General features: G+C 39.0%; 1 protein-coding gene across 4 annotated transcripts in view; it reads right to left on the bottom strand.

Moving 5' to 3' along the window:
- Window positions 1–1,079: 1,079 nt before the first annotated feature.
- The window catches only part of PAK1 (p21 (RAC1) activated kinase 1), a 159,513-nt gene continuing 134,424 nt past the window's right edge, over window positions 1,080–26,168 (bottom strand). For all 4 annotated transcript variants that reach the window (XM_070365036.1, XM_070365035.1, XM_005909613.2 and 1 more), the window contains 6 exons: window positions 21,008–21,120; window positions 17,650–17,767; window positions 13,700–13,799; window positions 9,480–9,676; window positions 6,931–7,068; window positions 1,080–2,398 (listed from right to left, as the gene is read on the bottom strand). In XM_070365036.1, coding sequence (XP_070221137.1) covers window positions 2,312–2,398; window positions 6,931–7,068; window positions 9,480–9,676; window positions 13,700–13,799; window positions 17,650–17,767; window positions 21,008–21,120 — 753 coding nt within the window. In that variant the 3' untranslated portion in view covers window positions 1,080–2,311. The remainder of the gene's footprint in view (window positions 2,399–6,930; window positions 7,069–9,479; window positions 9,677–13,699; window positions 13,800–17,649; window positions 17,768–21,007; window positions 21,121–26,168) is intronic.

Raw genomic sequence — 26,168 nt, 5'->3', positions numbered from 1 at the left:
TCACCTTCATTTGGAGGTGGGAACAGCAGTGTGATGGTTAATTCTGTCAACCTGACTGGGTCATCAGGAGCCCAATATCTCGTTAAATGTTATTTTGGGTGTGACTTTGAGGGTGTATCCAGAAGAGTTTAGCATTTGAATTGATGGACTGAACAAAGCAGATGGGCCTCCTCAAGGTGGGTGGACATCATTCAATTAGCTGACAGTCTGAACAGAAGAAAAATGTGGAGAAAGGCTATTCTCTGACTGTACCAGTAGGACATTGATCTTCTCCTGTCCTCAGTGCTCCTGATTCTGAGGAATCAGACTTCTACCACTAGACGCGCTTTTTTTTCCCCCTTACTTTTTATTTTATATTGGAGTATAGCTGATTAACAAAGTTGTTATAGATTCAGGTGGACAGCAAAGGGACTCAGTCAAAAATATAAACATATATCCATTCTCCTCCAAACTCCCCTCCCATTCAAATTGCCACATAACATTGAGCAGAGTTCCCTGTGCTATACAGTAGGGTCTTATTGCTTATCCATTTTAAATATAGCAGTGCAGACCTTTTTTTTTTTTTTTTTGGCCATGTCACCCACTCTGAATCCCAGGGACGGGGGAGCCTGGTGGGCTGCCATCTATGGGAGTCGCACAGAGTAGGACACGACTGAAGCAACTTAGCAGCAGCAGCAGCAGCAGCACAGCATGCAGGATCTTAGTTCCCTGACCAGGGATCAAACCCATACCCCCTGCAGTGGAAGGGCATAATCATAACCACTGAATCACCAGGGAATCCCCTAGACTTCCACTAGAACCTACACCACTGCTCTCTGGCTGTCTGGTCTTCAAACTACACCCCTGGCTTTCATGGGTCTTCACCTTTGCAAAAGTGTTAAGAATAAAGAATACACAATAAAGTAAGTATATAGTGGTAAAGCAGCATCTTATCTGCAACTTAATCTCAAATGATTCTGGAAAAAAGAATATTTTTATAATATATGTATATTTTCTTAACTTGGAAAAAATCAAAATAAAGAAATCAAAATAAAAAATTAGAAAAGAAGGGAAGGGAAAAAGGAAAGAAAGGCATACACTAAATAGAACATTTTCATCTCCTTTTATTGAAGGAAATAAAACTGCAGAGGCAGTGGTACCTCAGAGCATGACAAGGTAGCCATTGGGGCTAACATGACAAGCCACAATGCTGGCCAAGGGTCCTACCATAATGGGAGGACCAAAACCACAAAGATAGCAGGAGGTAGCAAACATCCCCAACACCCAGTGCAAGCATTTCCATTTGCAGAGAGCTTGGCCATGCAGTGTAAAAACAGGTCCCCTCACAGCTGGCAGACTATCATCTCAGGCCAACAAATCCATCCAAAACAAACATGTAGTTTCAGATTTGGAGTTCTTTCTTTGACCCAGAGATTAGGGCAATCAGAAGATGAGTTAATCTTTTAGCTCCTTGTTGCAGATGGAAAAACATGCTGAGTTCTTCAAACATCACATAGGTATAGCTGGACAGGTTCTGATGCCCAGCTTCGTTCTAAAAGCAGTTGTTGTTTTTTTTTTTTCCTTGACTTCTCACACTGCTCTCACCCAGCATGTGCCCTAGGAAACTTCTCAATGTTCTAAACAAGGACAGAATGGGGGCAGCAGCCTAGGGGAATTTTAAGGAGTCAAAAGCGGCTACATAGCCAAGATCATTTCACAAGAAGTAGCATGGGGAACACGATTGGATATAGATCCTCCCAAAAAGATGCTTGAAGCATACACAAAGAAAAACATGGTAGCTCTCCCACCCATATCAGGATGAGCTATGCCAAAGTCATGGTCCAGAAAGAAGAGCCATTTCATGTCCTGGCTGAATATCACCCGCATGGCATTCCTTGAGCTATTCCTATTTTCAAGTACAATAATGTGTTTGGGCAGTCTGATAACAGAAAAGCAAGCACTGAAAAATATCTCAACTAATCACAAGTTGATAATGTTATAAAGTCAAAAATTTATATAGTCAAGAACTGATTGGTTGGGGGGGGTGGGCAGAAATAGGAGTCCAAGGATTTATTCATGTAAGTCCTTGGTCATAAATCACCCTCACATCCACAGGTTGGGAGCAAATTCCTTATTTTAAAATGGCCGTCATCCAATTAGTTAATTGTAGTTCTCTTCAATGCTGGACACATGGTTTTCAAGGATCAGTCTTGAGAGCACTAGACCAGGAAATGGGAGGAGAAGGCAAGGAAGAGCATCAGGGGTTGGAATTTCCGAAATGAGCATTTATTTCACAGAAGGCTTGGCACAATGAGGCTGGGGTGATGTGGTTTTAGTGATTGTTCTTGGTTGCTTCCTTTGCAGCAGCAATCAGTGGAGTGAGGCTGGAGAGAGGCTTGGCAATCTTCAGAAATTGATGCTAGAAAGGAGAAAAAGAACAAAAGACACATGACAATTTACCATTCTTCTTTAGCAACCATTACAAGATTTTCAGGGCATCCATGTTTGTATACTGTACAGATCATCAACTTCAAATTGAAGGACATCTTTTAAAGATAACATATCTACCTACAGCTAAATACATATCTATCCTATATCCTACCAATTCCACTTCTAGATGTATTTCAAGAGAAGTAAGTTTTTGAATTCACCAGAAGACACACACATAAATGCTCACTGCAGTTTTACTTATGATAGTCAGAAATGAAAGAACCTAAATGTCCCAAGAGACTGAAAGAATGAGTAACATTATATTCATAGAATACTATACAAAAATTACAGAGCAATAAAAAGGAATAAGTAATTGATACATTGATAATAGGATGAATCCCACAGAAGACATGCTGTATGAAAGAACACATACATAAGAAGAGATCATACTGTATGATTTCATTTTATATAAGTCCAAAATATGGTGATAATCAGAATAATAATGAGCTCAGAGGGAAGGTTATTAACTGATTATGACCCAATGGTACACTACAATTCTGCATTTCAGAAGCACTGATTTGGGAATCTGTTGTTCTATCCTTGTGTTTAGTAAGGTTAATTAACCCAGGAAGGACTTGGTCCTTTCCCAAATCACTTTCACTGGGCTATACTGTGGGCCATACCCACAACCATTAAAGACAACCATTGTGGTAAAAACACCATTTGAAAATTACTTTTATGTTTTCAGTAAAAAAACATTATAGAAAACAGTCATCATAGAACTCTGAACTCGCAACTAAAAATGACTTTTCTTCATTTTACTAGTGAAAAGGCTTTGTGTCTTGAGGTGTAGGATGTTTCTCCCATTGGATAAGAAACATAGGAACTAACTAACATATTTTCTTTTCTGTCTTCACTACCAGGACACTAAGAACCAAATTTGATGTTTAAACAAAACTATTTAATGCAAATGATTAGTATGTTTGATTCTTCTGGCCATCCTCATAAGTCTCTTTTATTAATCATATTGTATATGTGTATACACACACATTAAATTTTAAAATTTCTATATTTCTATATATAGAAATATCTACAAATATTCTCTGCTAGAAGTGCTTCAAATTCTTTTTGAACAGAGATAGGACTCAAAGAGGTACTGAGAATAAGAAACTATTACTACAAAAGGAATAGAAGATCTTGGCTAAATTATAAAGATATGAATTCCAACAAAAGCCCCTATGTATTTCTATCCATATATATCGTTCTCACAGGAGAAACAGATGTGAAGCTTTCATGATCTGAGATTCTGAAAGTCATCATTTAGAATATTTACAATGTACGGTAACAAGTTAAAGAGTCAGTGTTCTCAGATTGCATGTTTATACAATTCCCCTGAGTTGAGAAAGCATCATGATCCAACACCCAATTAGGAGGCCTCAGTTTCCTTCTCTGTGTAATGAATAAATCAGACAAGATAAGCTCTAAGGTCTTTCCAGCTTTAACACTTGGAACCAGACAGTGGCCAAGAATATACACGCTTGAGAGCCAAATACACATAGATTTAAATCCTGGATCCACCATTTCTCAGTTACTTTAATCACGCAAAGTTATTGAACACTTGAAATCTCAGTTTCCTCACCTGTAAAAATGGGAATACAAAAATCTATAAATCACAGGTTTATTAAAAAAGAATAGATTAAAAAAATATATAAAGTGCTTAGTGCCTAGAATATGATAAAGATTCAACACAATGCATTTATTATTTGTCATGTATTATTATACCAGGAAAAAAACTCTAGAGGACATTAATCTTTCAGTAACTATATTTTAATACCTAGTCAAAAATATCATCTTGAGGCTTAAACTATTTGCACATTTCCCAAAGCTTGGTGTTTCCAGAAAAAACTTCATATGAAAGGAAAAGGATCCTATATTATATATACTGCCTGTTATAAGGAGGTTTTGTCCCAAAGGATGCTAGAAACTAATGGGCTTGGCAGAACCCAGATCTCATATCTAATATATCAATGCTCTGTAGTCAGTAACTCTGATTACAAAGAGATGATAAATATCTCCAGAAGGTAACATTTCAATAAAGGTTTAAGCAATTCCATTCAATTCAACAAACATTTTCTGAATACCTATTTTTTAATTGAAGTATAGTTGATATACAATGTTATATAAGTTTATTGTTGTTGTTTAATCACTAAGCCATGTCCGATTCTTTTGCAACTCCATGGACTGTAGCCCGCCAGGCTCCTTTGTCTATGGGATCTCCCAGGCAAGAATACTGGAGTGGCTTGCCATTTCCTTCTCCGGTGAATCTTCCCAACCCAGGGATCGAACCTGCATCTATTGCATTGGCAGGCAGATTCTTTACCATTGAGCTATTAGGGAAGCCCATTGCATAAGTCACAGGTATATAATATAGTGCTTCACAATTTTTATAGGTTACACTCCATTTATAACTAAGTATAAAATATTGGCTATATTTCCTGGGTTATACAATATATCCTTGCAGCTTGTTTTACATATCATAATTTGTATCTCTTAATACCCTACCCATATAATGTCCCTCCCCTACTTTCCCTCTCTCCACTGGTAACCACTAATTTATTCTCTATATCTGTGAATCTGTTTCTTTTTTGTTATATTAACTAGTTTATTTTACTTTTTAGATTCCACATATAAGTGATGTCATACAATATTTGTTTTTCTGTCTGACTTATTTCACTTAGCATAATATCCTCCAAGTCCATCCATGTTGTTGCAAATGGCAAGATTTCATTCTTTTTTATGGTTGAGTAGTATTCATCCACATCTTCTTTATCCATTCATCTCCTGATGGACACTGAGGTCACTTACATATCTTGGCAATTATAAATAATGTTGCTATGAACATTGAGTTGCATGTATCTTTTCATATTAGTTTTTGTTTATTTCATATATATATCCAGGACTGGAACCACTGGGTCATATCATAGTTCTATTTTTAGTTTCTTGAGAAACCTCCATATTGTTTTCCATATTAGCTGTACCAATTTATATCCCCATCAAGAGTGTAGGAGGGTTCCCTTTTCTCCACATCCTTGTCAACATTTGTTATTTGGATTCTTTTTGATGACAGCCATTCTGACAGGTGTGAGGTGATTTCTCACTGTGGTTTTGATTTGCATTTCCCTGATATTTAGCAATACTAAGCATCTTTTCATGTGCCTGCTGACCATCTGCATTTTCTCTTTGGAAAAATGTCTATTCAGGTCTTCTGCCCATTTTTTAACTGGGTTGTTTGTAGGGTTTTTTTTTTTTTTCCTGAGGTGTATGACCTGGTTATATATTTTGGATATTAATGCTTTATCAGTCATATCATTTGCAAATGTTTTCTCCCACTGAATACCTATTTTGATTCAGGTCCCAAGTAAGAGGAAACCAAGGATTAATAACATAGAAGCTATGATCTACTAACAGTAAAGAAGACAGAATTGTTCATAATTAGCTTTAATGTGATGCAGTATGGTACATCCTGCCCTGCCCTGCCCTGTGTTAGTCCTCAAAATACAAAAGTTTTATGACTTTTGTATACTGACTGACTGTGCAAATCTATACATTACTCATTGTCATTAAGTTGCATGTCACACTTAGTAAATCACCAGTTGGCAATGTAGTAAAATAATACTAGTAATGAGAAATTGTAACTGAAACATAAATGCTAAATATAGATAATGTGGTCAACTAAAAGCAAATTTTGAAACCATATTAAATAATTATGCTATAACTTCAGGATCAAGCTGGTGGAATATATAAGGCTGGGTAAACCCCCAACTTCAGGTTCCCCACAGCCTGTCACGATCTCACTCCAAACAAGCAGACTATAGGGACCTTCCTGGTGATCCAATGGTTAAGACTCCAAGCTTGCACTGCAGAAGGGCACAGGTTTGACCCCTGGTCAGGGCACTAAGATCCCGCATGCCATATGGCATGGCCAAAAAACTGAAATAAATGAACAAACAAGCAGACTATCATTCCCACCATCTGCAAGCGTTTCCATGAAGAAACTAGGAAGAATTGAAATGCTGCACTAACTATCCTCTAAATGAAATGCTGCACTAACTATCCTCTTTCCTAAAAATCTATCTTTTGGGTTTATCCCAGTAAAATATAACTTGTATAAGATTTGCATGCAAAAAATTTCTTCTCATCAAGACTCAAACTCTGCTAGACTAATTCAGGCAGAACAAAACAAGCACCAAGGGAAGATAAAGGCAAAGTTCAATAAGAGCTCAGAAAATAACTCTGTAAGATATAGTCTAGGAGAAAGTACAGAGTTTTAATAGGCTGAGGAAGAGCCCAAGGGAGTAACATGAGCAAAGGTCCAGGGATGAACAAGATGAGGGGAATAGGAGTGTGGGACGAGCTAGAAGAAAAGCCTAGTTCTGTAACAGCCATACAAAAATGCAGCAAAAAAAAGCCTTGGTTATGTGATTCTCTGAATTAGGTGCCTCCCTACATAGGGACAGTTACCTGCAGCAGTTCTTTAGCCGAACCTCTCTTCTCCACATCCATCTCAAGACAGCGGTTCAGAAAGTCTCGGAAGATAGCTGACAGCTTCTCTGGGTTCTGAAGCTCTGGGGTCCCATTGGTGGCAATGAGGTACAAGGCCTGGAAATACAAACAGAATTGCCCTGGGCTCTACCTGGGGTTCTTTCCTGGTTCCCAGACAGGCCGTCAAGAAATATGGTTGGCTGCCTTCAGCCTTCAGAAGACAAAGAGGCAGCTTCAGTATACTGGAGAGAATATGACTTAAGAGCCAAATTTCCAGTGGATTTCTAACTTCCTCATCTGTAAAACAGGGATGTTAACAGTGCCTATCTCACATGTCTGTAAAATAAAATGATAACATATTGAAAGCACTTCATAAGCTTATGAAGTGTGTTACAGATCCAAGCATTTATTATTATTGATTTAAATCTAAATGGTTTACTATACATTTAGCCTAATGAGTTAAACACCAGCCATTTACTGAAGGAAATTTATTATTCCTAGTGCCATCATCTCAGTCATCTAAAAACTGATCTCTTCTAGCAGGAAAAGAATATATAAAGGAACTGTTCCGTAAAGGAGCAATCTGTTTCACTGCTGCCATCCTGGTTCTCTAATATGAAGCCATCTCCTGGGAAAGATAAAGAAAATTATCATACTAAACCTTTTAAAGCAATCTGAACTTTATTTTGTAAAGTGTTTACACAAACACTATCTCATTTAATGACCACAATAACTCTGGGTAATAGGCAGGGCAAGAATTATCATCCCCATTTCATAGATAAAGTCCTAAAACATAAAGAGATATGCTTGGCATCATGCTGTTTACACAAGCTCATGTCCTCTGACTTTGATCCCAGTCTTATTTCTGTTACTACTACTCATCATCATTTTCAAGGCACTCTAAGGTGGAGGAAGACGAGTGGCATGTGGATCCACAGGGCAATACTGGGAGCCAAGAGAAGAAACTATGGAAGGTAGTTTCAGTTTGATACACTAAAACACTTTTCAATAATCAGGGCTATCCAAGAAGTAACCGGCTAAAATTACATGACTGTTGATTAGCGACAAAACTCAGGGAATTCTTGCACCGAATGAGAGGTTGGAATAAATAACAAAATAAAAACAATCAGAATAACTCTCACATTTGCCCATAATCAAAATTACCACCCTACCTGCATCTGTATTCACATATGCTGCTTTCCCTCTCCTATTATAATAATAAACTGTCCAAGTTCTAATTTGATGATCTTTACTTCAGTATTTGATCCAACACCCCTGATCTACTTAAGGATATCACTATCTCTCCTACAGATGTCACATCACTCTTGTACATGACCATTTTCCTCTCTACTAGATAATTCTCATCAGCACAAAAACATGCTATGTTAATATCATCTTCAAAACAAAAAAAGAAAACCCCCCTAGTCTCTACTTCAAGATATGGCTCCACTCACTTCTCTGTTAGCATAACTGCAAAATTCCTCTGAAAGAAAACAATGAAAAGTAACTGCTTATACATGTCATTTCTTCACTCTGGTGGATTTACTCTAATCAGACTTTCATTCCCATCACTCCAGTGAAACTGACTGTCAAAGTCATCAATAACCTTCACACAGGCAAATCTTATGATCATTACCTAGGATTATCTTAAATGCAACATAGTCACATTTGACACACTGGTCCATTCTCCTTCTCAAAACACTTTGTCCTCTTGGCCTCCGGGACATGTCTCTCAGTTCTCCTTCTACCAGGAAGGCTGCCCATTGGTCAACTTTGCTGGTTCCTCTAATTTGTAAACATGAGAGTATTCCGGGTATCAGTACTACCTGACTCCCTAGGTGAGTGATCTCATTATCATCTACCTCTGATTTTTAAATAAACCAACTATATAATACCTACTAATAAATTTGTATTTCGAGTCCTGAATACTCACTCTTGAACTCTGAACTCTTATGCCCAATTCTACTCAATACCTCCACTTAAGATGTCTAATAAACATTTTAACTTAACATGGTCAGAACCTTGTCCACTCTGCTCACTCACTTCAGGGACACTAGTCTCCTTGGTTTTCCCAAGGATGTATCAAGTATGTTCTCTAAACAAGTTCTTTATACACTTGATAACTCGAAAATTCTTACTTCAGATTAATCTCAAGGCTCATTCCTTTTTTCATTTTTCTTTTTATTTTTTCATTCCTTTTTTTTCTTCAGATTTCTCCTCAGATAAGTTATAAGAGAGGAATTCATTCTCCACCTAAAATAAAACAGCACACTTCTCTGTCCTTCCCCCTCTTACTCTCTTTCTATTTCTTTCACAGCTCTTATCTTCTGTTACTATATACTAATTTGTTTTATTATTATCAGAACCGTTTCTTGCCCATAAGAACTCAAAAAATCACTGAATATATGAATGAATGACTGCTAATTTACATTTTCTTTAAGCATGTATGCTTTATCACTGCCTAGTTTGATCCAGAAAAGAGAAATTCAACAGCCCAAACATCTGGATATGGGACGAGTAACACTCACTCTCAGAGGGTTTTCGTTGAGGTATGGGGGCTCCCCTTCAATCATTTCAATGGCCATGATGCCCAAGGACCAAATGTCAACCTTAGGCCCATAGGCTTTCCGGGTTACAACCTCTGGTGCCATCCAGTACGGTGTTCCCACCATGGTGCTCCGTTTGCTCTGCTCTGGGGTGATCTGAGCACAAAATCCAAAATCAGCTGAAAAAGAAAAGACAGAAACGATTCATATGCAGAGTGTTCCTTCTATAAATAGTGCGTGCCTCCCTCTAGGTATCAAGCTCTCCCGGTGTCCTAGCCACTACATCCCTTGTCTCTCCAAAGCTGGAGTCACATAACTACCACCTTCATATCCAGCTCCTAGGCTCTGCCCTGTTCAGACTTTAAGGAGAAACATGAAACATTTCTACCTTCCTACTCCTCCTCAAACCAGAAACACTAGGCATTAAAGGCTAAGCTGCCCATTTTGACACCTATTACCTGCCCCAATTCTGCTTTATTCCTGAAAACCATCCCCATACACCAGTATCTGGTTACGAGGTCCTTATTTTATTTCCCAGGCATGAAACCCTAATCATCTACAACTAGGCATGACAAAATATGGTCCACTTGAGAAGGGAATGGCAAACCACTTCAGTATTCTTGCCCTGAGAACCCCAAGAACAGTATGAAAAGGCAAAAAGATAGGATACTGAATGACAAACTCTCCAGGTCGATAGGTGCCCCATATACTACTGGGGATCAATGAAGAAACAATTCCAGAAAGAATGAAGAGACGGAACCAAAGCAAAAACACCACCCACCTGCGGATGTGACTAGTGATAGAAGCAAAGTCCAATGCTGTAAAAAGCAATATTGCATAGGAACCTGGAATGTTAGGTCCATGAATCAAGGCAAATTGGAAGTGGTCACACAGGAGATGGCAAGAGTGAACATTGGCATTTTAGGAGTCAGCGAACTAAAATGGACAGGAATGGGTGAATTTAACTCAGATGACCATCATATCTACTGCTGTGGGCAAGAATCCCATAGAAACAATGGGGTCACCATCACAGTCAACAAGAGTCCGAAATACAGTACTTCGGCACAATCTCAAAAACGACAGAATGATTTCTGTTCGTTTCCAAGGCAAACAATTCAATATCACAGTAATACAAGTCTATGTTGCAACCAGTAACGCTGAAGAAGCTGAAGTTGAAGGGTTCTATGAAGACCTACAAGACCTTCTAGAACTAACACCCCAAAAAGATGTCCTTTTCATTATAGGGGACTGGAATGCAAAAGTAGGAAGTCAAGAAACACCTGGAGTAACAGGCAAATTTGGCCTTTGAGTACAGAATGAAGCAGGGCAAAGGCTAATAGAGTTTTGCCAAGAGAATTCACTGGTCGTAGCAACACCCTCTTTCAACAACACAAGAGAAGACTCTACACACGGACAACACCAGATGGTTAACACTGAAATCAGATTGATTATATTCTTTGCAGCCAAAGATGGAGAAGCTCTATACAGTCAGCAAAAACAAGACCAGGAGCTGACTGCTCAGATCATGAACTCCTTATTGCCAAACTCAGACTTAAATTGAAGAAAGTAGGGAAAACCACTAGACCATTTAGGTATGACCTAAATCAAATCCCTTATGATTATACAGTGGAAGTAATAAATAGACTCAAGGGATTAGATCTGATAGAGTACCTGAAGAACTATGGAAGGATGCTCGTGACATTGTACAGAAGACGGGAATCAAGATCATCCCCAAGAAAAAGAAATGCAAAAAAGCAAAATGGCTGTCTAAGGAGGCCTTACAAGTAGCTGTGAAAAGAAGAGAAGCAAAAATCAAAGGAGAAAAGGAAAGATATACCCATTTGAATGCAGAGTTCCAAAGAATAACAAGGAGAGATAAGAAAGCCTTCCCCAGATATCACTGCAAAGAAATAGAGGAAAACAATAGAATGGGAAAGACTAGAGATCTCTTCAAGAAAATTAGATATACTAAGGTAAGGTTTCAATACAAAGATGGGCACAATAAAGGACAGAAGCAGAAGATATTAAGAAGAGGTGGCAAGAATACATAGAAGAACTTCACGATCCAGATAATCATGATGGTATGACCACTCACCTAGAGCCAGGCATCCTGGAATGAGAAGTCAAGTGGTCCTTAGGAAGCCTCATTATGAACAAAGCTAGTGGAGGTGATGGAATTCCCGTTGAGCTATTTCCAATCCTAAAAGATGATGCTGTGAAAGTGCTGCACTCAAGATGCCAGCATATCAGGAAAACTCAACAGTGGCCACAGTACTGGAAAAGGTCAGTTTTCATTCCAATTCCAAAGAAAGGCAATGCCAAAGAATGCTCAAACTAATGCACAATTGCACTCATCTCACATGCTAGTAAAATAATGCTCAAAATTCTCCAAGCCAGGCTTCAACATACATGAACTGTGAACCTCCAGATATTCAAGCTGGTTTTAGAAAAGGCAGAGGAACCAGAGAGCAAATGGGGAACAACAGTTGGATCATCGAAAAAGCAAGAGAGTTCCAGAAAAACATCTATTTCTGCTTTATTGACTACACTAAAGACTCTGAGTGTGTGGATCACAACAAACTGTGGAAAATTCTGAAAGAGATGGGAATACTAGACCACCTGACCTACCTCTTAAGAAATCTGTATGCAGGTCAGGAAGCAACAGTTAGAACTGCACATGGAACAACAGACTGGTTCCAATAGGAAAAGGAGTACATCAAGGCTGTATATTGTCACCATGTTTATTTAATTTATATGCAGAGTACATCATGAGAAATGCCAAGCTGGATGAAGCACAAGCTGGAATCAAAATTGCCAGGAGAAATATCAATAACCTCTGATACGCAGATGACACCACCCTTATGGCAGAAAGTGAAAAACTAAAGAGACTCTTGATGAAAGTGAAAGAGGAGAGTGAAAAAGTTGGCTTAAAACTCAACATTCAGAAAACTAAGAGTATGGCATCTGGTCCCATCACTTCATGGCAAATAGATGGGGAAACAGTAAAAGACCTGATTTTTGGGGGCTTCAAAATCACTGCAGATGGTGACTTCAGCCATGAAATTAAAAGACACTTGCTCCTTGGAAGAAAAGTTATTACCAACTTAGAATATTAAAATAAAAGCAGAGACATTACCCTGCCGACAAAAGTTCCGTCTAGTCAAGCTATGGTTTTTCCACTAGTCAAGTATGGATGTGAGAGTTGGACTATAAAGAAAGCTGAGCACTGAAGAATTGATGTTTTTCAACTGTGGTGTTGGAGAAGACTCTTGAGAGTCCCCTGGACTGCAAGGAGATCCAAACCAGTCCATCCTAAAGGAAATCAGTCCTGAATATTCATTGAAAGGACTGATGCTGAAGCTGAAACTCCAATACTTTGGCCACCTGATGTGAAGAACTGACTCACTGGAAAAGACCCTGATGCTGGGAAAGATTGAAGGTGGGAGGAGAAGGGGACGACAGAGGATGAGATGGTGGATGGCATCACCAACTCGATGGACATGAGTTTGAGCAAGTTCCGGAGTTGTTGATGGACAGGGAGGCCTGGTGTGCTACAGTCCATGGGGTCGCAATAAGTTGGACACGACTGAGTGACTGAACTGAATTGAGGCATGACCCTGATTTAATTAGTTCCTCCTCTTGTGCCCCAGGGTAGAAACTGCTAACAGTCTTCCCATAAGCTGCCCATCCACCTGTGACACAATCTGTTTGTCTGGATTCTTCATCCTTACACTTCTGAACAGAATGTTCTGCCTGCTATTCATTCCCATTATATTGCTATTATATGTTTACTTAATTATGAAACCTTCAATAAGAACTATGTGTTCTTACTCACATTTTTCATTCTCAGATGGCCGAGCACATAAACAGACATTTTATAAAAGTTTGCTAAATAAATGACTGAATGAAAGTTATTACACTAAACTCTTTTTTCTAATTATGTATTTTATGTTTCCCATAGTAGATTGAGAACTACTTAAATACAGGCAAAAGTATCCTTGTTGCCCAACACAATAATTGTTTTTCATTGAATGTATGAGTGGGGAAAAAATGTCATCCTATATAGTGCTGAGTAACATAAAGTGCCTGCATATCCAAGAAATAAGATTCTTTGGTGAGTCTTGTAGCTACTCTTATATGATTACCATCCCAGAGGAGACAGGGTCCCAGAGGGAAGAGAAGTTATTATCACTCCTACTCACTTAACTTGACAGAGCCATCCATTCCCAACAGGATGTTGTCACTCTTGATGTCTCTATGAATAACTTGGTTCGAATGCAGAAACTCCAAAGCTTGCAGGCACTGTTGAAGTGATGTGGGCAGAAAGAGAGAGAAAGGACAAATAATTATGGAGACTTACAGAAAATCACTAATCCAACCTCCTCATTTTATGATAACAAAAGTGAGACCCCAGTGAGTAAAAGAACTTACTCCAAATAAATGGAAGAGGCAGATCTATTATCTAGTCTCTTGTCTCATTACTAAACATACTTTTAATACTTAGTGCTGCCTCATACTTTTCTTATAAGATACTTGACCACAGTGTATTGTAACATAGCTTATAACAGTTTTAGGTATAGGAATTCCTCCAAAGTGTTTTAGAATTGTTTACAGAACATTAGCACCTTGACAAAGAACCCAAGCCAAAAAAATAAAAAAAATACTGAGGAAGAATGGAAAGGATTTTGTAAAGAAAAAACTACAGGAAAATGACAAGTAACAGTCACATTTGGGAAACTAAACAAATGGAAATGATACTAGAAGCCATGAATTTAGGAAGATAGTCTTATTTTGGTGAGGAGGTAGTTTGTACTGTTTGCTGTATTCTGCTTTTTACATTCCCATGAACATCTGCAGACAAATGTCCAGCAGGCAACTGCAGGCATGAGTCTTGGGTGCTGCAGAGAGGCTGGACTTGAAATAAACGTTTACAAGTCTTTCAAGTTATGGTAATGGTTGAAATTGGCAAATGCTATAGTAAATAAAGAAGAAAGAAAAGAACCTTGGAAAACACACAGACTCAATAGGTAGAATGAGTAATATAGAGACTGAAAAGAATAATAAAAATGCATGGTTCTGACCAATAAAATTATTCTAGACAAATCTCTTATTTCCTCTGGGCTACTGTCTTCCCATCTGTAAAAGGTGAGGATCAGAAAAGACACTCTCAAGGTTACTATTAAATCTATTAGGAAGTTCATATCCCAAAGCTAAAATTTAGAGGCTTCCACCAATTAAAAAACATGGAAAAGATGCAAACCAATTAGAGGACACTACTGAAATATTCTCAACTTAATACTTCACTTTCTAAGAATACATCAATGGCTAAATTAAAAACAAACCAATATCCAGAAGCGGCTTTTCCCTGGAAAAGTAAGACCTGTTTTCCTAAGGAGGCTAGAGACTTTGGCCTCTGGATGTCAAAAAGTATAAACAGAAAGGATGATTGCTAGAAATTGGAACCAACATGCATTGCTGGTAGGAATATAAAATGGTACAGCCACTGTGGTAAACATTTTGGCCAGTCCTCAAAATATTAAACATAAAGTCTCTACATGACCAGAAGATCCACTCCTAGGCACATACCCAAGAGAAGTAAAAACATATATTCAACCAACAACTTATCCATGAATGTTCAGAGCATTATCCATAAGAGTCAAAAAGTGGAAATTACCCAAATGTCCATCAGCTGATGGACAGGCAAATAAACAGAATCTTACTTGCTAATAAAAGGACATATGCTGTAAAACAGATGAGCCTTCAAAATATTATACTAAGCAAAATGAGCCAATCAGAGCACATATTACCTTTATATGAAACACCTGGAATAAGCAAATCAACAGAGACACAAAATAGACTAGTGGCTGCATAGGGCTGGAAGGGATGGGAAACAGGTTGGGTGGGGGTGGCGGGGGGTGACTGCTAATAGGTATGGAGTTTCTTTCTCAGTTCAGTTCAGTCGCTTAGTTGTGTCTGACTCTGCGACCCCATGGACTGCAACACACCAGGCTTCCCTGTCCATCACCAACTCCCGGAGCTTGCTCAAACTCATGTCCATCGAGTCGGTGATGCCACCCAACCATCTCATCCTCTGTCGTCCCCTTCTCCTCCCGCCTTCAACCTTTCCGAGCATCAGGATCTTTTCCAATGAGTCGGTTCTTCACATCAGGTAGACAAAGTATTGGAGTTTCAGCTTCAACATCAGTCCTTTCAATGAATATTCAGGACTGATTTCCTTTAGGATGGACTGGTTTGGATCTCCTTGCAGTCCAAGGGACTCTCAAGAGTCTTTTCCAACGTCACAATTCAAAAGCATCAATTCTTCAGCACTCAGCTTTCTTTATAGTCCAACTCTCACATCCATATTTGACTAGTGGAAAAACCATAGCCTTGACTAGACAGACCTTTGTTGGCAAAGTAACGTCTCTGCCTTTTAATATGCTATCTAGGTTGGTAATAACTTTTCTCCCAAGGAGCAAGTGTCTTTTAATTTCATGGCTGAAGTCACCATCTGCAGTGATTTTGAAGCCCCAAAAAATCAAGTCTGTTACTGTTTCCCCATCTATTTGCCATGAAGTGATGGGACCAGATGCCATAATCTTAGTTTTCTGAATGTTGAGTTTTAAGCCAACTTTTTCACTCTCCTCTTTCACTTTCATCAAGAGACTCTTTAGTTCTTCTTCGCTTTCTGCCATAAGGGTGGTGTCATCTGCGTATCTGAGGCTACTGATATTTCTTCTGGCAATCTTATTCCAGCTTGTGCTTCATCCAGCCTGGCATTTTGCATGATGTATTCTGCATATAAGTTAAATAAGAGGGTGACAATATACAGCCTTGACGTACTCCTTTCCCAATTTGGAACCAGTCTGTTGCTCCATGTCCGGTTCTAACTGTGGCTTCTTGACCTGCATACAGATTTCTCAGGATGCAGGTCAGGTGGTCTGGTATTCCCGTCTCTTGAAGAATTTTCCAGTTGGTTGTGATCCACACAGTCAAAGGCTTTGGCATAGTCAATAAAGCAGAAGTAGATGTTTTTCTGGAACTCTCTTGCTTTTTCAATGATCCAATGAATGTTAGCAATTTGATCTCTGGTTCCTCTGCCTTTACTAAATCCAGCTTGAACATCTGGAAGTTCACGGTTCACATATTGTTGAAGCCTGGCTTGGAGAATGTTGAGCATTACTTTGCTAGTGTGTGAGATGATGCAATTGTGCAGTAGTTTGAACATTCTTTGTTTCTTTTTAGGGTGATGCAAATGTTCTAAAACTGATTATGGTGATAGCTGTATAACTAAATATACTAATATCTTTTAAATTATTACTTTAAATGGGTGAATAATATGGTATGTGAATTATATCTCAATCACTACAGATGGTGACTGCAGCCATGAAATTAAAAGACGCTTACTCCTTGGAAGGAAAGTTATGACCAACCTAGATAGCATATTCAAAAGCAGAGACATTAGTTTGTCAACAAAGGTCCGTCTAGTCAGGGCTATGGTTTTTCCTGTGGTCATGTATGGACGTGAGAGTTGGACTGTGAAGAAGGCTGAGCGCTGAAGAATTGATGCTTTTGAACTGTGGTGTTGGAGAAGACTCTTGAGAGTCCCTTGGAATGCAAGGAGAGCCAACCAGTCCATTCTGAAGGAGATCAGCTCTGGGATTTCTTTGGAAGGAATAATGCTAAAGCTGAAACTCCAGTACTTTGGCCACCTCATGCGAAGAGTTGACTCATTGGAAAAGACTCTGATGCTGGGAGGGATTGGGGGCAGGAGGAGAAGGGGACGACAGAGGATGAGATGGCTGGATGGCATCACCGACTTGATGGATGTGAGTTTGAGTAAACTCTGGGAGTTGGTGATGGACAGGGAGGCCTGGTGTGCTGCGATTCATGGAGTCGCAAAGAGTCGGATATGACTGAAAGAAATATATATATATTCTGAAAGAAAGTTACCAGAATATAGTTACCTTTAAAGAAAAAAGAATGATGATAAAAGTCTCAAAACAGGTATCATTAAAGGATGATGGGAGAATACAACTAATTTTTCCCACCTCTACAGTGCCCAGGCTGAGATCCCATCAGATGCAGAACCCTGAGATACATAGATATGGAAGCCATGTCCTGCTCAAGTCTAATTGGCTGTTGGCCTTACCTCACGGCACACAGCTGCAATCTGACCTTCGTCCATGCAAGTTTCTGTTACCACGTCTGTCAAAGAACCTCCAGCCAAATATTCCATGACAACCCATAGCTCATCTCCCACAAGGTAACTGCAGGGATAAAGGTAAAAGGTGAGTAGGAATAGGGTACACTGAGCCATAGCAGTGGCTTTCAAAGGACAAACATATATACAGGGTGACTCTGCATTTCCCTCAACTCTGAAAGGGTCTAGGGTCCTTTTTTCTGAAGAAAAGCAGAATCTATCAGACGTTTCACTAGCTTGACATCTCTTAAGGGTTCAACTGGAGAAAACAAAGCAGACTGTCCTGTGAAGCCCCAAAAGATAGAACTAAAATCACTAGGTTGAAGATGCAATAAAATTTCATTTCATCACAACACAAAGCAGTATTTCTTAAAATCAGGCATGGTTCCCACATCTCTAGAAGCCTGAAAGCAGAGAGTACCCAAACATCTGATGAAGATGGGATCTGGAGTCCATGTTACCAATATTAGGGAAGTCACTAAACATCTTTGAGAGTTCTACTAGATGTGAGATCCATGAGATCAGTACCAGGTCATGTTCAAGATTCCATCCCCAGAGAGAGTGGCACAGTAGATGTCATTATTTACTGAATAAATCAATGAATAAAATAAAAGATAACTGCAAATGTTAAATAAAGTACTGGTTATAAAAACCATTAAAAAGCTGTAGTTTTATACACACACCCATTCTGCTGACAATGATCTCCATTTTGAACATCTCTGATTCTAAGAAGGGAATAAATTCGGAGGATTGCAGAACCAAAGCCTCTTCTGGAAGCCAAGGGTTTCCAATTTAGTACTGTATCACTAGATAGACTGCGGGGCTGAGAAGGGCTAAAACTGAAAGTTTCACTCAGGGACTGGATCACTCAGCTCTGTTATATGATAAGTAAAAAGGTCACTTAGCCTGTCAGTTTCCTCTGCTACAAAATAAGACAAATAAACAACAAAGATAGTCTAGAGCTCTACAAACTCTTGTGCTAGCTTTAGACAAAGGAGGCAGACTGGATTGGCTTGAGCTGTGTGGTATGTCATATCATCTTCATCCCCTTATTGGGACTACTGCTGGGCAGATGGGAGGCTACTGGAAAAAATAAACAGTCTCAAGTAAAGGATAAGATTTAAATCCTATTCTCTTGCCTATTAATCAATTCAGTCCTCTTTCTATAATATTATGCATTCTCTATACATCAAAGTCTTGTAGTTTTTAATGTCCATGAAGAAAAAATATGACATTAATTTCTCCTTCAACAATGGACCAAATTTCTCCTTTGAACTTGGACCAAAAGAGAATTCAGGACTGGGTAAAAAGCCCTCCACTGCCTATTTCTTCCCTGACAAAGAATGTGCATTTATAGACCATCACCCAGCACATCGAAAAGACATCTGTCAACTTGGACTGACTGGGGGGAAAACACAAGTGTACAAAAGATTATGTGGACACTGACAAAGCAGAGTCCCTTTAGCTGGGTCTCACGTAATGCTCTCAAGACCAGATTCATGTTGTCTCAGTTACTATGCAGCTATACACTGTGCCAAGGTACCATCAAAAAAGCTTCAGAGCATCCCATATTTAGAGAAGAAAAAACATGAATGGAGTTCTCCTCTGGGAACTCACAAAAACCACAGACTCTCAAACGTAGCACCTTCACTGAATGTTCAGCTTAAGAGTACCCACTCTTCTCCTCCAGCAAGAACTCCTAGGTATGTTTTTCTACACCAGACTACAACTGATGGCAGGGACTGAGCCTAATTTATTTCTGACTACAGAATATAATACGCCTCTGTAAACACTGGCAAAGGCATGATAAACAAACAATTTATAAACCTTCTAATCCCATTCCCAGAACACAGATTCATTCAACCACATGCATTTTGTTGTTTACTTACCTCCACTAATGAGGAACTCACTATTTTATGAGATAGGCCATACCCTTAAGACAGCTTTCATTTTTCCTTATCCTGAGCCAAAATGTGGTATCCTTATAACCTTCAGAAGCTTATCCATGCTTTATTCTCCATATAATAAGTTCTTAAAAGAGATGGGAGGATGAATAACTTCAGAGGATTCTTCAGAGCCAGTCATGACCTACATCATGGAGAGACTATCATCTCCAAAACAGAGAAGGCCAAAGTCCACCTCCTTTCCTCTTTAAAGAAATGAATGCTTACCACTTTTAGATTCAGAACAAGAAATCTGGCATAATCTGGCAGCAATGAAAACAAGTTGGCAATGCACAATAAATAGTAAGAAAAATTACTCAGAGTCCAAGACTTGCTCCAATGTCACCTTCACCTCTGATGTCTCTGAAACCCAGGCAAGAAGCACTTCCTTTTGTTCAGATATGGTATAAAAGAACATAATATGATGGAAAGGGCATGGACGTTGATGCTAGGAATATTCAAATCCAAAACCCTCATTTGCTACTTACTGGCTTATTGGTCTTGGACAAGTTATTAACTTCTATGAATCTCAGTTTCTTCATCTGTAAAATACAGACAATAAACCCTACCTCATAATGAGATACTGCTGTTCACAAAAGTGCTTAGTACAAAGAAAAGCATAACACAAATATTAGCTACAACTCTTATTATTACCTTAAAGAGCAGAATTCTTACAGGCTGGAAAGATAGGTTAAAAGAATCAAAAAGGAATTTAATGAAGATAACCCAAAATCTATGTTACCAGTTTAAGGCAAGCTCTTGTTAAGGGAAAAAAAAAAAAGGATCAGAGATTTGAACTGACTACATACTTACTAGGGGTCAACAATGAAAACAGAACACTTAAAATTTAAAAAAAAAAAAAAACATTTTTTAAATGAACAACAACAACAAAAAGAATGAAATCAAGTTTCATAGAGTTTAAAACAAAGGAGGGGTTGCACTATCTCCATACAGCTCAAATCTCAAACAAAGCTCAAATCTCAAACAAAACTACTGAATGTCACATTTTAAGATAATGCAGACAAACTAGAAGTTATTCAGCAGGGTAAGCAGGATGAGGAAAAGATCTGAGATGCAGAATGATTTAAAGACCTTTGCGTCTGACTCAGGCAGATGGGCTGAAGGCATTCCCTGGGGCGGGACCAGCTGGGAGAAGCCATAGGGTGGTAGGGTTCAGCCTAACCCAGAAGACTGTGCAGCAGTTAGAGATGTCCAGCAGCATGCAGGCTCAGAGGCACAGAGCTGAGCACCTTAAAAGATTCTTGAATGGAAACAGTTCTGAGTGCTGGTGTTGCCTTCTCTACTAGCACTACATCCATCAGTCCCAAAGGCCTTATTTCTTTGACAGGACTACCACTCCATACCTGTCCAAGTAGTTCACAATATTTGGGTTCTTGTTTTCCCTCATGACCAGGATCTCATTAATAATCAGCTCTTTCTTCGGCTGCTGCTGAAGGTTCATCTGCTTAATGGCCACCTGAAATCAAAGTACATTCAATGTATAACCAGAGTCACTCCGAATTTACTGAGCACCTACTAAGTACCAGACACAAACACTTAGGAGACAGAGATGAATAAAATATGGTCTGAGCCCTTGAGGAACTCACAGTTTATCACTGGAGACCAATGGTACTCAATGCAAAGTCCAGCTACATCATCTGGGAATGTGCTGGAAATGAAAAATTTCAGGCCCCAACCAAACCTACTGAATCAGAAATTCAGTGGTGGTTTTTTTTTTTTTTTTTTGGTAGTGCGTGGTTTGCACAAATTTTCTATTTAATGGAAAAGTTCACTTGCTAAGTATAAAGATCATTTATTACTTGGCATTGGTATTGGTGTCACTGGAGGTGAGGATAAGACATGGTTATGAAGAATTTAAATGAGGAAGTAAAAAAATTTAAAAACTGATCTTTCCATTTATCTCTCTACCTTCTTAGATCTCTACTTAATCCAAGCTCAAGTATGGATAAATAGGGACTTCCTTTTCCTCAAAAACCCTGTATTTTAACAAGCCCTCCAAGTAATTCTAATGTGAACCAAAGTTTGAAGATCAAACTTGCTACAAAATACTTATATTAGAAAAGCACTTTTAAAACTCACAATATAAAAGAGGTGTGCTTTAACAAAGCCCACACAAAATGTTACAGAAACATAAAGCTGGCAAGAACTCTTTCACACGATCAATATAGAGGCTTCATAAAGGGGAGATGCCTTTTTAAACTGTGGAAAAGTAAATCAGAGTTGACCAGGTTAAGAGAAAATAGAGAAAGGGGATCCTTAATGTTTATGTATGAAAAAGATCTTCATAGGCTTTTTGTCTATAGAAATAAACAAATTTTCACATAATACCAATTTAAGGAATATGTTAATTTCCAAGGCACTTTTGCATCCATTTTTTTCAGTGTGTCAGGTACTACATACAATATTCTCAAATGTATTTCATTTAATCCTCTGAGACACGTTATGACTTAAATATTACTACCGACTATGTCTGACAGATGAGGAAATTGTAATTCAGAGAGGATATGTGACTTGTAAGCACAACAATTCAGTAGCAGAGTCAGGATTAGAATCTCAAAAGCAATGCCCGTTTATTCTGCACACAGAGCCAGATTAATCTTCCCCACTGTACACATTTGATAACACTCTCTCAGATTCAAAATTAAAAAGGTTCCTGTTCCTAGAGATGTTCCTTGGCCCAACCTTCAAAGTCCTTCGAATCTGACCTCTATCTTACTTCTTACTGTATTCTTTCATATGCTACAATGAAAGATGTATGCTCATATCTGAGCCTCTCTCCATTTGGAACATCTTACACTGTTTTCACATGTTCAAAACCTTCTTATACTTTGTATCAGACCAAAAGAAATTTCATTCTCCAAACCAGAGAGGTTTTTTGCCTTCTTTAAAGCCCTATAAGACCATATTTACACATCTCTTATGGAACTCACCACATACTGAATTGTATGATGATTAGTTAGGGTGTGTATCTCCAGACACTTGAGAGCTCGTTTGAAAGCTCAGAATCCCTGGTGCCAAGCATAGTGCCTAATACAGTGTGTGTTCAGCAAATCTTTTTGGCAATGAAGAGGAAAAGATAGAATTCAGTGGGCTGATAAATACTTTGTTTTTAAACCATAAAGAGCATCAGCAATAGGCTACTTCATCCCACAGGACTAGACTTTAAATTATTTAAGGGTTTATTTCCTAGAAATAACATCGAAGAACGTGAACATCTAACAGAACAACTACAACTAGTCGTTCCAGAATCATCCAGAAAAGCAGAGGATGAATAATTCAACTTTTATGGGAAAACTCCACACTCTATTATTTCTTCAAATCAAGTATGGACAGTCTTCTGCCAAAAGTCATTTATCAGTAAGAACAGAAACTATTTTTTTGAAACATTCTGACCACCTCCACTCCCTACCCTAAGTGAGAAAAAATTGTTTTGGAGTAGGGTCTCCTATCAGGGAAGGCTTCTGGTCTGGCTACACTTTTCTTAACACCTGATGATTAGCTTTTTCTAACATGTGAAGAGGAAAACATTGATCTAAAGGCCCATCACATTAAGACTGTAAGCCCTTATAACACATATTAAGATCTAGACCCTGTGCAGTTCCTAAGGCCATCCTGGAGGATGGGACACAGCTTGTGAACTTCCCAGAGGTCACTGCTGGCAGCAGCAAGGGAGAAGAGAGGCAGGCCATGGATGACAGAGGAGGGGACAGTCCTTTCCAACAGCTACTGACTAAACATGGGCTAGGCTAAACACCCTTCACCTGATCAGATCCCTCTTAACTCAAGCCAGCAGACAGCACTCCCATAACAGGAAAAAGCTAGACTTGAACTCTGAGGGCCTAAGCTCTGGGGCTGATTCTGTCACTTACCAGCCTTGACCAATCACAAGCTCCCTGAGCCTCCATCTCTTTATCAATACTAAAGATAATAATTTCCACCCTGATTTCCCTTCTCATAGGATTCTTTTGGGAACTAAAAGAAATAGTGGCCAACATGTTACTCATACATAAGAAATTTAAATAATACAGTAATACAACAGTGAAAATGCTAATCACTGTCATAACTGCATTTGATGAGTACTTGGCATAGAGCAGCAAGAATGACAATATAATCAGCAGGAATGACAGCAAAAACCAACCACTCTCCTGCCACACAGTGTTAGGTGCTCGACTGACATTGTCTCTATAAAACAACCCTGTCAAGTGAAAATCATCCTCTGCATTTTCAGATAAGAAAATAAAGACTAAGACTTACAAGGAAGTTTCCCAGTAAAGTTTCCCAGTTTTCAAAGCATCTTCCAGTCTATTTTCTCTATTACACACATTCCCTCTAAAAATAGGCTTGAAAATTAATTGTCGGATCTATAACTAGAAGACTTCCAGCACTAACATGCTAATCTTCCTATTTGTGACAGGAAATAGCTCTCCTTTCCCATCGGGTAACTCCCAATATGCAGTCACTCACAAAGACAGAGCATCCCGCCAGCTCCACTAAAGATTTATACTCCCTGGGGGAGAAAATGAGGCCTTCCTGGCTACACTGCATTAGCCACCCTAATGGACTTGCTTCCATTCATAGTTTTGTAACCACAAAGCAAGCACATGACATCAAGCTTGTTTCCTGTGGGCAGCTTCTCACACATGCAGCTCCAGACCTTCCAGAAACGAGCCAGCACCAGCCTGCTTCCCATCAAGGGCTGTGAGGCTCCAGAAGTCAGAAATATGACAAGGGGCCATGCTGCCAAAACTTGCTGCAGCCTAGCAGTCAGGAAAACATAAGTTAAGATTTTATAATCAAAAGATTCTAACCCAGACCTTGCTAACTGCTGGCAGCACAACCCCGCAAAAGTTACTTTAACTCCAAGCCTCAAATTCCTGATCAGTAAAAAGGAAATAATACTGCCTACTGTGTGGGGTTCTTTTTAGTATTGGTATAACCTCCTCTTTTCTATCTCTGCCTCCAATATAGCATATTTAAAATCAGCAAAATGATACCATCCTTCCTTCCTTACTTACTATTATTTCAACACAGGTTTCTGTCAGCACTGTAAGTTTTATATGTATACAACAGAAAGTATGATTTCTTACACTTATATATATATGTTTTTTAATGTCTGAATCTTTCATAGTTCTTAGCATAAGTGTAGTATAAAGCAAATGATCAGTAAACACTGTGTGAAATAAATATGTGCAGATAAAAGTTAATATATACGTAATTCTTAGTTTATGATGTATTTTTCACATGCATTGCTTCACTCAACTTATTTAACAGTCTTGTGAGGTGTATGTTATCATGCATATTTTATAAAGAAATAAAATTCAAGCTCCAGAGGTCAAACGACTTTTCCAAGCTTTTATAAGTAAGTAAAGGTAAACATCTGGGCTTCCCTTGTGGCTCAGCTGGTAAAGAAGCCGCCTGCAATGCGGGAGACCTGGGTTCTTTCCCTGGGTTGGGAAGATCCCCTGGAGAAGGGAAAGGCTACCCACTCCAGTATTCTGGCCTGGAGAATTCCATGGACTTTATACTCCAGGGGGGTCACAAAGTGTTGGACACAACTGAGAGACTTTCACTATCCACTAAAGGTAAACATCTAGTTATCTGGTTCTCACATCAAAGAACAATTAATAAATCTCTCAACATAATTTTTTTTGAAGCTGACTTACCCTCAGTGGAGCCTCAATATTTGCCTCAGACACTTGTAAAAGCCTGACAAGAGCACAGTGAGTTATGTGACTTCTCCAGTACATCATGGGGTTTCAACCACCAAACATATACAAGCAGGTCCTAGTAGCCTCCCTCAGAGGAACCCAACTCTATTTTCATTGGAACAAGAGGTGCCTCTCAAGTTCTGAGCCCCATTAGTCTTTGAACTAAGACCTTTCCCAGGTAACTCCCATCCACAACCCACCTGCCAACATTCCTGCTCTGCAACCAAAGCGTACAATGCAAAGAAACTTTAAGCATTAAGCATTCTAGATTCCCTTCCTGGATTCCTTCTGCTGAAGATAAGATCTTGGGTCATCAGGCCTTAGCAATAAGATTACAGATTTCCCAGCTTATGAAACATGAGAGACAAAGAGATGCCTCCAAATGAGAACTTCAATGTCTACCAGAATCCTAGGGACAATGGGAGACCCACTAGATTCGAGACAACAGACAAGGTTCTAAATCTCTTCTGTATCAGATGTCTCTCCTAGGCACCAAATTTGTAAAAATAACTGTCCACCAGGCAGTTTCACATGGCCTCTCAGGCAGTATCTAACTTCTTCAAATCTATACTTCCTCTGATCACTCACTTGGGCTTCCCAGGTGGTGCTAGTGGCAAAGAATCCACCTGCCAACATAGGAAACACAAGACATGCAGGTTTGGTCCTCGGTGGGGAAGACACCATGGAGAAGGAAATGCCCACCCACTCCAGTATCCTTGACTGAAAAATTCCATGGACAGAGTAACCTGGTGGGCTATATTCCATGGGGCCACAAAGAGCAGACACAACTAGAACA

Source organism: Bos mutus, chromosome 29 (assembly GCF_027580195.1).
Source record: "Bos mutus isolate GX-2022 chromosome 29, NWIPB_WYAK_1.1, whole genome shotgun sequence".
Classification (NCBI taxonomy): Eukaryota; Metazoa; Chordata; class Mammalia; order Artiodactyla; family Bovidae; genus Bos; species Bos mutus.
The sequence above is the reverse complement of the archived record's forward strand: the minus strand, read 5'-3'. Positions and strand labels throughout refer to the sequence as shown.